Source organism: Gopherus evgoodei, chromosome 12, assembly GCF_007399415.2.
Source record: "Gopherus evgoodei ecotype Sinaloan lineage chromosome 12, rGopEvg1_v1.p, whole genome shotgun sequence".
Lineage (NCBI taxonomy): Eukaryota > Metazoa > Chordata > Testudines > Testudinidae > Gopherus > Gopherus evgoodei.
The window spans coordinates 1,024,147-1,038,005 of NC_044333.1; the positions used below are offsets into that span (position 1 = coordinate 1,024,147).

At 49.0% G+C, this 13,859-nt stretch overlaps 1 protein-coding gene across 5 annotated transcripts in view; it reads left to right on the plus strand.

Annotated features, from left to right (window-relative positions):
* WDR59 (WD repeat domain 59) overlaps positions 1-13,859 on the plus strand; it is a 90,107-nt gene that overhangs the window by 30,649 nt on the left and 45,599 nt on the right. For all 5 annotated transcript variants that reach the window (XM_030581208.1, XM_030581210.1, XM_030581209.1 and 2 more), the window contains 6 exons: positions 1,533-1,570; positions 6,230-6,318; positions 6,806-6,922; positions 7,280-7,357; positions 8,883-9,039; positions 13,756-13,835. In XM_030581208.1, the coding sequence (XP_030437068.1) occupies positions 1,533-1,570; positions 6,230-6,318; positions 6,806-6,922; positions 7,280-7,357; positions 8,883-9,039; positions 13,756-13,835 (559 nt within the window). The remainder of the gene's footprint in view (positions 1-1,532; positions 1,571-6,229; positions 6,319-6,805; positions 6,923-7,279; positions 7,358-8,882; positions 9,040-13,755; positions 13,836-13,859) is intronic.

A 13,859-nucleotide genomic window follows, 5' to 3' on the forward strand; every position in this document is an offset into this window, starting at 1 on the left:
AGCTGTGCTTGCAGAAGCCAGAAGCAATTCCCTTGATCTCAATGGCTCCCAGACCTTCAAGCAGTTTCCAGAGCCGCCCAGAGGATTCAGGGAGCCTGGGGCAGGGCTGGGTCTTCAGTGGCGGGTCCCTCTCGGAGGGAAGGACCTGCCGCTGAATTGCTGCCGCTGAATGAAGCGGCAGTCGTAGAGCAGCCTAAGCACTACCGATCGTGACTTTTTTTTGCCCTCCCCCACACTTGCGGCACTTGTACTCACCGGGCGGCACTCTGAGGCTTCAGCAGCAATTCAGCAGCGGGTCCTTCACTCACTCTGAGTCTTTCGCTGCACTGAAGGACCTGCCGCCAAAGACCCGGAGCGAGTGAAGGGCCCGCCGCTGAAGTGCTGCTGAAAACCCGGAGCGGCTTGCAGGGTCCCGGGGCAAATTGCCCCACTCACACCCCCCCCCCCCCGGGGTGGCCCTGGCAGATTCAGAATCTGCACAGTTGTGCTGTTCTATAAAGTTATTTCATGGTCTCATACTGAACAGGAAAAGGCACTGATTTTTTTTTCCCCAAAAATCTTTCCATCAGCACTTATTTAATAGAAAACTGCCTTTTTTTCCCCTTGTGGGGAAAGAAAAAACTCTATTTTTGTCAAAAACCTTCAGTTTTTCAACAGCCTGAAAAATTACAAAGAAAACTTAAAAAAAAAAATTAATTTGTTTTTATTTACAGTATTTCATTAGAATGGAGCATTTCTTGACCAGTTCCATCTAAGAGGGAGTTAAAGTCCTAAGGTGTGAATGTCCGCTGCTGTAAGTTGTCAGTGTTGCACTGATTTACACCAGCTCAACTAGCTGGCCCCTCGGGACTGCCCAGCTTTATTAATTCTTCCTGATTTTATTATTATAGCCTGGAGACTGATAAGTTGTCTTTACTCTGGGGCTGTGATTTGCTGTGAATTGGGATCATCAAAGGCTTTGATAAACTGTTGGCAAGTTGTCTAATTTTACTGTAGCTTCTTCGTATACTACTGAATCTTCTTTGGAAATCTTGTAATGTCCACCGGTGACGCACAAGAATGGCAGTAGATGTCCTTATACCTCTCATAATAGCCACATGCCAGGGAGCATAGTTTTTCTTCCCAACCCCCCCCCCACCCTATCACAAAGACTCTGCTACAAAGCTCCCAGTTCTGCCTATAGTCTTAGAATCATAGGACTGGAAGGGACCTTGAGAGGTCATCTACTCCGGTCCCCTGCATTCAAGCCAGGACTAAGTATTATGTTTAATCTTAATGCTTTACATGTTAAAGCACAGGTTAAAATCATGATCCTTCTCTGGCTGGTGCCCCCTTCCAGTAGACTTGTTTGAGCTCAGACAAGTTTGTATCACATCTGCCTCCTGGTTAAAAAAAACAACCCCTCAGAGATAAATAAAATCCAGGAGCCAGTAATAAGTTCAATTTTCCATTAGAAAGGACCTCCCAGGGGAGACGGGGTTGTCCCATCTCAGGAGAGATGAGGCACTCATGCTGGTAATGTTGTGTTTCAGGGATACCAGGAAACCTACAGTCTCGCTCTCTGCAGTTGGTAAGTACTTGTTCCTGTTATAGGCATAACTTCTGCCTGCATTGTCATATGCCTTTGCTATTCCATCCCCCCTGCTCACTCGGGTTTCCTTCTGCATTCAGACCCCAGGAATGAAAACACTGGCGTAGATGACTGTCCCACACAGCAGCACCCTGGGCAGTGACTGTTCCTTGGAGGTCCAAAGGCTCTTTTCAGAGATGCTGTTTAGAGCAGAACTGAGGTGTATGAAGGGGAGAGGCCTCCTTGGGTTGCACGCTGCCATTTTCCAGTGCCAGAATCACCACTAGGGCCAAGAGTCACAGCGGTTTGAGGTGGAGCAGTATTGAGTGAGTGGGCAGGATGCTGGCTGATGGGCCTGCACGCATTGAGCAGCTGCGATTCAGCTTGGAGAAGCAGCAGTTGGGGTGCAGTGAGGGAGTAGCGTGGCAGCTAGCTGGGGGCAGGGGAGGGCCTTGTAGAGCTGGCTGGCTGGAATGAAGGAGGAGGACTGGCGTTAGCAGGTAAATGAGCTATGCAGAGTGGTTGAAAGCACAGAGAGGGGCAGGGTGATAAGAGGGAGGGGTCTGGGCCCTCTCTCACCTTGACTGTGATTATGCCTCAAGCAGACACTTGCTCCATGTGCAGGAGGCACCATGGTGCTGTGCTTGTTTGTTCCTGTGCTGAGAGCTCCATGCACATGCATGTCACATGCTGGCAGGCTTGCTAGGGACTCTGTGTCTTGTAGCAAGGCTGACTATGACAAAAGGGGAGGAGCTAAAGCATGAGAGCTGAGTTCTAGTCCTGCCTCTTCCACTGACTTTATCCCAGTCTCCTCCTCCCCATAACACTTACTCCCATCCAGCTGGACTTGGGAGACTGAATGAATAGTTGGAAAGCTCTTTGAGATCCTTGGGTACAGGACGCTGTGGTGGTGCTAGGACATCTGCTCTGAAAGTGGGGTGCTAAGCTGTGTGGTATTTGTGTGATTCAGACGCACAGAGCCTTGTTCCTTACTCCTCACCCTGCCGCACGTGTCTGTTCTCTTTAAACCATGCCCCTCTTTCCCAACACAAATTTTCTGTGTCCTCTTATACTTGACTGAACCAGTTGAGAAACTGTAAAGTGTATCCTAGGGGTGTCACTGGAATGCTGCTGACTTCCCACCCTCAGTTCAGTTACTGAGAGAGGGGTTCTGGGCCGGGTACATTAACATGCAGTATCATGCTTCCCTGCAGCATCTTAAACCAGCTGGGGACCTGAAAGGATGCCATGAGTGTCCTCCTTTGGGTTACACATCACACTCTTGTCAAGACGATCGGCTAACACTCCCTTTGCTGGACAGGCTCTTGTCAGGGACCCCAACAATGTTAATCTCCACCCATCATCCTTAAGGGGAAGACCTAACAGGTTCTGTGAATGAGTTACTGCACATGGACAACGCTAGAATGAAGACAGAGGAAGATAGAGCACAGATGAGCAAACGTGAAAGTGTCCTTATGGGTTTCTTCTGTCCCACTAATCTCCGTGTGTGTGTGTGAGAGAGAGAGAGAGAGAATCAGCCTTGCTAACGGCCCTTTAGGGTCTGTACCAGCAGCAGCCTTACTCACAGGCCATGAATTCACAATGCTACAGAAATGCAGAGGATCTCTTGACCCACAGCAGCCTCCTGTTTTATGTGTCTGTTTGGAAGCTGGAGGGTAGAAGTTTGACGGGTTGTTTTCTAATCTTTTTGAAAGGAGTTTCAAACTAAATCAGGGAGAAGAGAACCTCAAGTAGCTTTGTATAACTCCATTAACATCTGACCCTTCCATGTCAACGCTAGCTCATTATTTTTCTATTAAAAGCTGAGAACCAGAAGCAGAAGGGAGATTGTGCAAAGTACAAAATGATGGAGTCTGAATTAGCTGTTACCACTCAAGAAAGAGATCTTGGAGTCATTGTGGACAGTTCTCTGAAAACATCCACTCAATGTGCAGCGGCAGCCAAAAAAGCTAATGGAATATTAGGAAAGGAATAGACTGTAAGACGGAAAATATCATAATGCCATATATAAAGCCATAGTACATCTACACCTTGAATAAGTGTTCAGTTCTGGTTGCCCCATCTGAGAAAAGGTATTTTAGACTTGGAAAAGATACAGAAAAGAACAATACACATGATGGGGGTATGGAACAGCTTCCATACGAGGAGAGATTAAAAAGGCTGGGACTGTTCAGCCTGGAAAAGAGATGACTAAGGGGGGGTATGATAGAGTTCTATAAAGTAATGAATGCTGTGGAGAAAGCAAATAAGGAAATGTTGAGTTACGTGAAAGGGTAAACAAGAACCAGGGGTCACCTAAGGAAATTAATAGGCAGCAGGTTTAAAACAAATACAAGGAAATCTTTCTCCAGACAACGCACAGTCAATCTGTGGAACTCGTTGCCAGGGGATGTTGTGAAGGTCAAAGGCATAACTAAATTCTAAAAAGAAGTAGGTAAGTTTGTGGAGGATAGGTCCAACAATGGCTGTTAGTCAGGCTCTGGATGTCCCTAAGCCCCTGACTGCCAGCTGCTGGGACTGGACAATGGGGAATGCATCACTTGATAGTTGCCCTCTTCTGTTCATCCCCTCTGAAGTATCTGGCACCGGCCACTGTCAAATGACAAGATACTGGGCTAGGTGGACCATTGGTCTGACCCATTATGGCTGTTCTTATGTTCTAAAATAATGTCTGTTTAAGTAGTGGTCCCTTATCTTTGGGCAGATCTCAAGAGAGCCATATATTTATATATGGGGACAAGGAGGTGGGCTGCAGAAGGAAAGATCTGCTCCTTAGTCTAGTTACCATCTTGTTTGACCCTTAATTTTTTTTATGTCTCTTATGATTTGAGGTGAGTAAACCATTTTCATCCATCAAGCATGGGCTTTGTATGCCGGAGCCCTGACACAGCAGAACTGTGTGCGTCTGCTGCAACAGCTTTCTTCCTAGAGATGACACATCCTCTGTGTCTGTGAACATTTGCTGAGCAGCAGGCTTTGCAGCTGACTGAGTTCCTAAGTATTGGCGGAGCTGAGAAACACAGTGGAGCTGTACGCTGCATCCGTTGTCCCTACCCCTTAGCAAAATGCATTGTCTCTGACCTGCCCTTACCTCGGAGAACGAAGATCCCCAAAACTTGTTTTGAGTCTTGGCATCTCTGAGGATCCCACACACAAATTTTACCTCCGAGTTAAGGCTTCTGAAGTGCATCTCCTGTCAGTCTCTAACAATCCAATAGTTCTCTAGATAGGCCAACACGAACATCCACCACAACCTTAGCTCATCTCCTGACACCCAGATACCCTTGGACTCCCCACCTCCATGATGAACTCCCCTTCACTTCCAACAATGGGCCACCTGCAGTGCACACATCTAGCACCTCGGTCACATGCAAATGCTCAGCCTTCACTCCAACCTCACCCAGATTAAAGTCCGGGATGTTAGTGATAGGCGAGTAATGTTAAAATCTCTATAGTGCATTACTGATGTGGGAGAGAGTGGGGGGCCGAGTTAATCACAGGGCACCAGGGAGCAGGCAGAGGGAGCGGGTTGGCACTAAAGTGGTGAGAGATGCAAAGCTTGTAGCTCCCACACAGAGGCAGTTGCTCCCTGTGACAAGCTGATAGTGACTGGAGGTTTGAAAAAACATCTTTTGACTTGTAAATGGAGCACATTGGATCTGAGCTCCTTGAGACACATGCATGGAGCCCCCAAAGCCAGGGTTAGCCTCTTTCTGAAGGAGAGTTGTCCTTTAACTTTGCTGCTGCGTTCCCATGAAATGTCTCACCACGGTCTTTCATGCTCACTCCTGGGACGTCTCTTCTCTTGTAACAGTGCGGGACTCGCCCCTGCAGTGCCTCCTGCTGGTCACTGGGAATTAGCTCTCCAGCCTTGGACTGCCCTCTGCAGGCCAGTGTCCCACTGATGCTGGGCCCCCGCATCCCTCCCTGGACTCCGGTGCCCCGTTATCTGAGGTACTGCCCCCTGGCAGTAACCCCTCAGTCTCGGGATCTCCCCTTCTCGGGGAGCCCTTATCCCCACCTCGCCTCAGTTGTAGGCTACTGCCAGTCACCAACTAGCCCCCACTCCCTGGGGCAGACTGCAGTATAAGTCACTCATCACAGGCAAGGTTGAGTTTGGACCTGCTACCTCTGCCTAGCCATGGGCTGTCCCCGGCAGCCCCACTACCTGTTTGGCCTTCTGCTAAGCTGCAGCCTGGGGCTTTCCAGGCTGGAACTCCCCAGCTCCTCTGCCTTTCCCCAGCCCTGGTCCACTCGACTACTCTGCTCAGGTCCCTGCAGCCAGATCCATCTCCCTATACAGCTAGAGAGAGACTGATGAGCTCCTGGCTCCCAGCCTCTTATAGAGGGCCAGCTGAGGTCTGATTGGGGCATAGCCAAGCTGCGGCTGTTTCCCCAATCAGTCTAGCAGCTGCTTTCCCCTGCAACAGCCCTCTCCCAGGGCTGTCTTTAAACCCCTCAGAGCAAGAGCCCCACTACACCTCTTAATTGTATGTCCTGTGCAGATCATGAGTGGTCTGAGATGCTGTGGGTGTGCCCTACATTTCACATCCACTTCCTGTCTTGTTGGCCCACCTGAGTTTTAAGCTATTTGAAGATGCTGTTCACTGACCCTTTTCTGCTCTGCTCTTTCTGCAGCTGGAGCCTCCCAGGTCAAATGGAACAAGAAAAACGTCAACTGTTTAGCAACCAGCCATGATGGGGATGTCCGTATCTGGGACAAGCGGGTGAGTTCCCGTTAGTCTTTGAGTGGCCTCTGCATGTTCCCATATGTGGAATCAAGGCGCCATGCCAGTCCCACATTATTTCTCCTTACTTCTTTGTTTTCCACCTTCTGAATGATCAGTTTAAGATGAGCGTGGTGCCAGTGGAGTCTGAGATTTGAAGGAGGACTGTATAATTGGCCTCCCTCTCTCTAAAAACATACCCCTTAGCACCTTGCTTTTGGCTTCTTGATGGACTAGTTACAACAAATATAAAGCGCCCCCTTAGCCAGTGCACTGATGTATTTGACTCCTATGGAACTTTACCACTGCACTTCACAGTAACTTTTCTGAAGCCTACAAGCCATTGTTTATCTTTCTCTCTGGCTGTAGACCTCTACTGAGTGTGGGGGGATGGGGGGGAAAGCGCTTTCTTTACCCAAAAGGATCGGGCCAGATTTCTTGCTTCTAAGAATTAGCATGATGAGAACTAAAAAGCCTCTGATTGCAGAAACCCAGCACTGCAGTGGAGTACTTGGCAGCGCATCTCTCTAAAATCCATGGCCTGGATTGGCATCCAGACAACGAGTACATTCTGGCCACTTCCAGCCAGGACAATTCCGTCAGGGTAAGTGCCCAGGGCTCTCTGAGGGAATGTACCAGTGCCATCCTACAGCCCTGACCCAGCTGCCACTGAAATCACTGGACATCCGTCCATTGACTTCAGTGGGAACTAGATCTGGTATTAGACATCACCCGTTATGACAAGTCTTGTGAGGGTCAGTGCACGTGTGTTGCCCTGAGTCACTGTATGTGAAGCTGATAGCCCCCCCCTTTGGGGTCAACTCAGCTCCATTAGTGCAACGATGTCTGGAATGACACTGTGGAGCACCTGCCGTGTGTCTGGCACTTTGTCGGAGCTGAGTTACACAGAAAATCCCCCCTGAGAGCGAAGCTCACTGGCTTGTTTTCTGTTCTGTTGAAGTTCTGGGATTACCGTCAGCCTCGGAAGTATCTCAATATACTCCCCTGCCAGGTTCCAGTTTGGAAGGCTAGATACACGGTGAGTGTGAACACCTGTCCCTCTGTCCCATAGCCTTGCTAGAGCCTGGGTCGGCCAAGAGAAATGACCTAGCGAGGCATTGCTGAAGGGGCCCTCCCTGGGAATCATTAGCACTGTTTTTTGCCATTGGCTTTTATTAATCTGACTTTCAAACCTCAGTTACAGCACTATCAGTATGAGTGGGAGAAGCATCTTCCATGAGAACCAGGCTCATGGAGGGGGGTGCCTAATAATGTGAAACTTGGCTCTTTCCCAGATGACTGTAGCGGAGACCCACATACATGGGGCTTGCAGCTGGTGTCTAAAACCTAAAGAAGGCCCTGCAGCTTTGGCTCAGCAGTTCCTTATACCCTCTCTCTGCACTGTCATTAACTTACCTTGCACAGATGGAGACAACATGCTAAGAGCAGCACTATAGCAGCCTGTCCATGCCTCTTTCACAATTTCTGCTAAGAGATTTTATCACTTGTGTCTTGTCTCTGAGGGCTTTTTAACAATGCCCATGTATTTTAATGGGCTGTCGCAGTTTTGTGTAGCTAAGAAGGCACTAACATGCTGTCTTATTGTGGCGTGAGGTCCAAGGCTTTTAAAGCACAAGGTGTTCCTCCGCTTTGTGTATGTCTACACCCAAAACATGAAAACCCCGGCAGTGAGTCACAGAGCCCAGGTCAACTGACTCGGGCTCACGGTGGGGGGGGCTAAAAATAGCTGCATAGAAGTTCCCGCTTGGGCTGGAGCCCAGGCTCAAACCCAGCAAAGGGGGAGGTCTCGGAGCCTGGACTCCAGCCTGAGCGGGAATGTCGACACTGCTGTTCTTAGCCAGTAGCGCAAACCCAAGTCAGTTGACCCGGGTTCTGAGACTCGTTGCCACAGGGTTTTTTTTGCACATAGCCTTTAACACCTAGCCATTCAGCATCAGGTTGTACTCACTGTCTTCTCCCGACACCAGAATGAGCCTTTCATCACCTCTCCCTCCCTTCGGCCCTGTACCATGCCTGGTGTGTGTGTGCAATAGATAGTTATAATTCAGTACTCCATTGCAGCGTCAGGACCCCAAATAACTGCTAGTGTACGAGACCCAAAGAGCAACACTCACCCGTCCAGGTTGATTTTACAGGCTGAGCCAAACAGAAAAGAGCAGCAGGAATGGTGGATGAAGAGGGTGTGCTAAAATCCCTGTCGCTGGTGCTAGGTGGAGTTAGTAAGAAGCAGAAGGAAATGGCTGGTTTTAAATGAGCTGTGGTGAATGCCTCTTTCAAGCACGGTGCATCCCTCTCCTTTCAGGGCATGTTGAGTCCTCTTGCATGGTAACCCCTTTTGAAAGCTCCTCATTGTAGGATTGGCTCCTGAGCCCCAACATCCCCCTTGAAGTCAGCCTGTGGCAGTGCCAGGACGTGCCCTTGTGCCAGTGTGAATGGGACGGTGTTGGAAAGTACAATCAGGGCAATATGGGGGAAATGAGAGCTGTCAGGCTAACCGTTGTACAGCTGAGCAGCCCCTGTCTGGGTGTGCTTCTCTCCCCCAGCCTTTCAGCAATGGGCTGGTGACCGTGATGGTTCCCCAGCTGCGGCGAGAGAACAGCCTTCTCCTTTGGAACACCTTTGACCTGAATACGCCGGTTCACACCTTCGTGGGACACGACGATGTGGTGCTGGAGTTCCAGTGGAGAAAGCAGAAAGAAGGTGGGCGCAGGACTGTGACTGCTGATCTCATGCAACTGCCATTGGTGCATGGTGGTGGCTGGAGTCTGCCTTGTGGCTGCCGTACTCAAGCAATTTCTGCTCTTGCCACTACTTGAATTAGCCTCTATCTGCTTTCCAGGCCCCACAGAGCATAGTTTATTGGTACGTGTCCTGTTGCATGAGGCCATGCAAACAATTCCCAGGCTAACAGAGCCAATCGATATGAGTGCAGAGCGGGTCAACAGGGACTATCTCATTTCCCACCATCCGTCGGTCTGTTTTTAAATGGATTTTTCAAAATAAATTGTACAATAAGATTGTTGCATAAAGTGAAGGAAAAAAAATCAAAACTATGAGTGAACCCCTCCAAGCTTCACCATTTATTGCACGGAAAAAGCAAGTCCACAAATATCAGGAGCATCACATGCAATAAAAGCTGCATTTTCAGTAGTACCCACGTACTCAGTACACCAGCCAAGGGAGGTGGAGCCGGGGGAAAGGAACCCTCCTGCCAAATTTCAGACTCCAGTCAGTCATTTTCAAATATAGAAAACCCCACAAAAAGGTCAGATAACCAAACAGAGCAATGAGAGAGCACACAGGGCTTTAACCTGCGCAGCTCCACTGCTGTAACTCCTCTCTTGCTGTAACCCCAGGTCCCTGGTCCTTGATTCACACCCAGGGTCTTATGGTACCACTGCTCTCTTTGGGTGCAGGGCATGGACTTTATATCTGTCACACCATTTCGTTTGCCCTTCTCAGTGATGAAGCTGGCAGCACTGGTGCAAACCACCTATCTACACAGATTTCACCAGGACTAATTTCTTCTCCAGAGCAGGTCCCCAGGCTCCCCTCCCAATCATTTAATGGAATTTTGTAATGGCACTTAGGAAACTTCTTCCGTTGGTTTTGCTCAGAGGGATGGGTGTTTGGCTGTTCTCTTCCCATTGAACCTGTGTGTTGACCAGTAAGCAGTGTGGCCTAGTTGCTAGAATACTGGCCTGGGACTCAGGAAACCTGGGTTCTTATCCTTTGCTCTGCCAGTGGCCTACTGGACAAGTCACCTCCCTCTCTGTGCCTCGGTTTCCCTTTCTGTACAATGTGGATAATGACACTGACCTCCTTGGTAACATATCTGAAGATCTACTGAAAAGAGCTATGCAAAGGGTGGTGTGTTATGTTTGATTATTGACTTGTTACTGTGTCTGCATGCCCTCATAACCTCACAGAGGCTGGGGCTGCAGACAAAGGTATCCCGGTTTAACTAACGGTGTTTTTTAAACTGATTTAGTTAAATTGGGGAACCTTAGTGCGTGGACGCTCTTATGTAGGTTTAAACCTGGTCTTTTCTGATCAGGGTATGTCTACACTACGGGATTATTCCAATTTTACAGAAATCGATTTTTGGAAACAGATTGTATAAAGTCAAGTGCACACGGACACACTAAGCACATTAATTTGGTGGTGTGCATCCATGTACCAAGGCTAGTGTCGACTTCCGGAGCTTTGCACTGTGGATAGCTATCCCATAGTTCCTGCATGTTCCCCCACCCATTGGAATTCTGGGTTGAAATCCCAGTGCCTGATGGGGCCCAAAATTTGTTGCGGGTGGTTATGGGTAAATGTTGTCAGTCAATCCTCCCTCCATGAAAGCAACAGCAGACAATCATTTCGCTCCCTTTTCCCTGGATTGCCTGGGCAGATGCCATAACACAGCAACCATGGAGCCCGTTGAGCCTTTTTTCACTGTCACCATATGTCTGCTGGATGCTGCTGACAGACGCAGTACTGCAGTGCTACACAGCAGCATCCCCTGGCCTTTTGCAAGTTAGCAAAGATGGTTACCAGCCCTACTGTACCGTCTGCTGTCATTGGTGCTCCTGGCTGGCCTCGGTGAGGTCGGTCAGGGGCGCCTGGACAAAAATGGGAATGACTCACCCGGTCATTCTCTTTTTTAAGGTTTTGTCTAATGAAGAGTCAGTCCTGCCTAGAATATCAGGCAAGCCTACTAAAGAACCAGAGAGGCAAACGGCTGCTCTGGGTCAGAGCCCCAGACATCCCGCAGAAATGATGAGCTGCATGCCATTCCAGGGGGTGCCCCTGCAACAACCCCACCCGTTGCTTCCCTCCTCCCCCACCCCTCCTGGGCTACCGTGGCAGTTATCCAGGGCCGGCACTTCCATTAGGCGACCCTAGGCAGTCTCCTGGGGTGCCAGGATTTGGGGGGCGGCATTTTGTGCGCTCCCCATGGGGCACACGGGAGATTCCAGTTCTGCTCCCGTAGCGCTGCCGAAGAAGGACCTTCTGCCGACGTGTCACGGAAAACAGCAGCTGGCAATTGAGCAGCTCAATGACTGCCGCTGTCGCCTGCGGCATTTTGGTGGAGGGTTCTTCTTCGGCAGCGCAATGGGAATGGAATTGAAAGCTCCCGCGTGCCCCATGGGGAGCTCACAAAATGCCGCCCCCCAAATTCTGCCTAGGGCGCCAGAAACTCTGGCGCCGCTCCTGCAGTTATCCCCCCATTGGGGTGATGAAGTAATAAAGAATGCAGGAATAAGGAACAACACTGACTTTATTGCACGCAGAGATCAAAGGGGAGAGGGGAGGGTGGCTGGCTTACAATGAAGTAGAGTGAACCACTATTCTGCACTGGTAAAATACAAAATGTCCCAGGATATGTATGTTGAGGGACAGTTCTAAATGGCAGCTTAATGTTTTTATTTGCAGCAAAATGTAGAGATCTAAGTATCTGATTGTGAGCCCTGGTAGCAAGGAGTAGGCTGGGATAGGCACGACCGCGCGGTGCTGCTGACTGGGAGAGCAGCCTGAGGCAGAAGCCTCCAGCTGCCATGATATTCCAGGCAGGAGTGACTCTCCATTAGACAAAGCTTAAAGAAGAGAATGACCTGGAGTCATTCCCATTTTTGTCCAGGCGCCCCCAGCCGACCTCACCGAGGCCAGCCAGGAGCACTCTCGGGACGACAATGACGGATACCAGTCCCACTTGTACCATCTGCCCTCCGCAAGGCAAGGCAAGGCAAGGGGATGCTGCTGTGTAGCGCTGCAGCACTGTGTCTGCCAGCAACATTCAGTAGACATACAGTGACATTGAAAAAAGGCGAGAAACAATTTTTTTCCGTGTGTGTGTGTGTGTGTGTGTGTGTGTGTGTGTGTGTGTGAGAGAGAGAGAGAGAGAGAGAGAGAGAGAGAGAGAGATGACATATACCCTGAACCACCCACGACAATGTTTGTGACCCTTCAGGCTTTGGGAGCTCAGCCAAGAATTCAAATGGTTTTCGGAGAGTGTGGGAACTGTGGGATAGCTACAGTCGTCAGTCGCCCCTCCCTCTGTGAGCGTCCATTTCATTCTTTGGCTTTCTGGTACGCTTGTCTCAGCTCCTTAAGTTTCACACAGCACTGTGTTGAGTCCCTGTTGTGGCCTCTGTCCATCATAGCCTTAGAGATTTTTTCAAATGTTCTGGCATTTCGTCTTTTGGAACGGAGTTCTGATAGAACAGGTTCCTCTCCCCCATACCGAGATCAGATCCAGTATCTCCCGTATGGTCCATGCTGGAGCTCTTTTTTGATTCTGGGACTGCATGGTCACCTGTGCTGATCAGCGCTCCACGCTGGGCAAACAGGAAATGAAATTCAAAAGTTTGCAGGGCTTTTCTTGTCTACCTGGCCAATGCATCCAACTCCAGATTGCTGTCCAGAGCGGTCACAATGGTGCACTGTGGGATCACTCCTGGAGGCCAATACCGTTGAATTGCGGCCACACTAACCCTAATTCGAAATGGCAATACCGATTTCAGTGCTACTCCCCTCGTCGGGGAGAGGAGTACAAATATCAATATTAAGAGCTCTTTATATCGAAGTAAAAGGCTTCGTTGTGTGGACAGGTGCAGGGTTAATTCGATTTAACACTGCTAAATTCAAGCTAAACTCATAGTGTAAACGAGGCCTCATCAGTTTAATTACATTGGTAAATTTACAGGCACAAGCTAAACCACCACAAGCCAGTTTTAAACTTATTGAAGTGCATCCACACACAAAGTTACACCGGTTTAACTAAACTGTTTTGAAACTAGTTTAAGTGAAATCCATGCTGTGTAGGGCAATCCCTCATATGTGTGTGTCAGTCAATTGAGAGCTGGGACCTCTGTAGCATTACAGCCTCAGGGCCTCCAGAGATTCCCAAAATCCTTGAGGGGAGTGAGGGGGAGCTAGGATTTGATATTCCAAATGTAGAAAAACTGTTGTGCTCTCTACATCATAAAGGAGATGTTACAGGTGAACACCTTTTTTTTTCCCTGCTTTGCAATTCACTTTTATGTTGTTACTTGCATTTTCAGCTACACAGCAGTGTGACACATTAAAAATAGGTGCCTCCTAGTAGATCTGATTCATTTCCCATGTGAAAACTTTCACTGCAAAATGTATTTTTACCTGCATTGCAGTTTTCTCCTCTGTAACTCCAGCAGCATTCTTATCCCCATTTTACAGATGGGGAAACTGAGGCACAGAGTGGCACAGTGATTTGACTTGCTATGTGACCTTGGACAATATCAAAGGCAGGAACAGAACCCAGGAGTTCTGACTCCCACTTCAGCGTCCTATCTACTGGATCTAGCTACTTGGTTCAGTCCACTTATATCATAAATAGAGTTAAGTCTGTTTTCTGTTACTGCTAGAAATTATTTTCTCTTCTTTTAGGCTCCAAGGACTACCAGCTGGTCACGTGGTCTCGTGACCAGACTCTGCGGATGTGGCGGGTTGACTCCCAGCTGCAGAGGGTATGCAAAGCGCTTTTGGCGTTG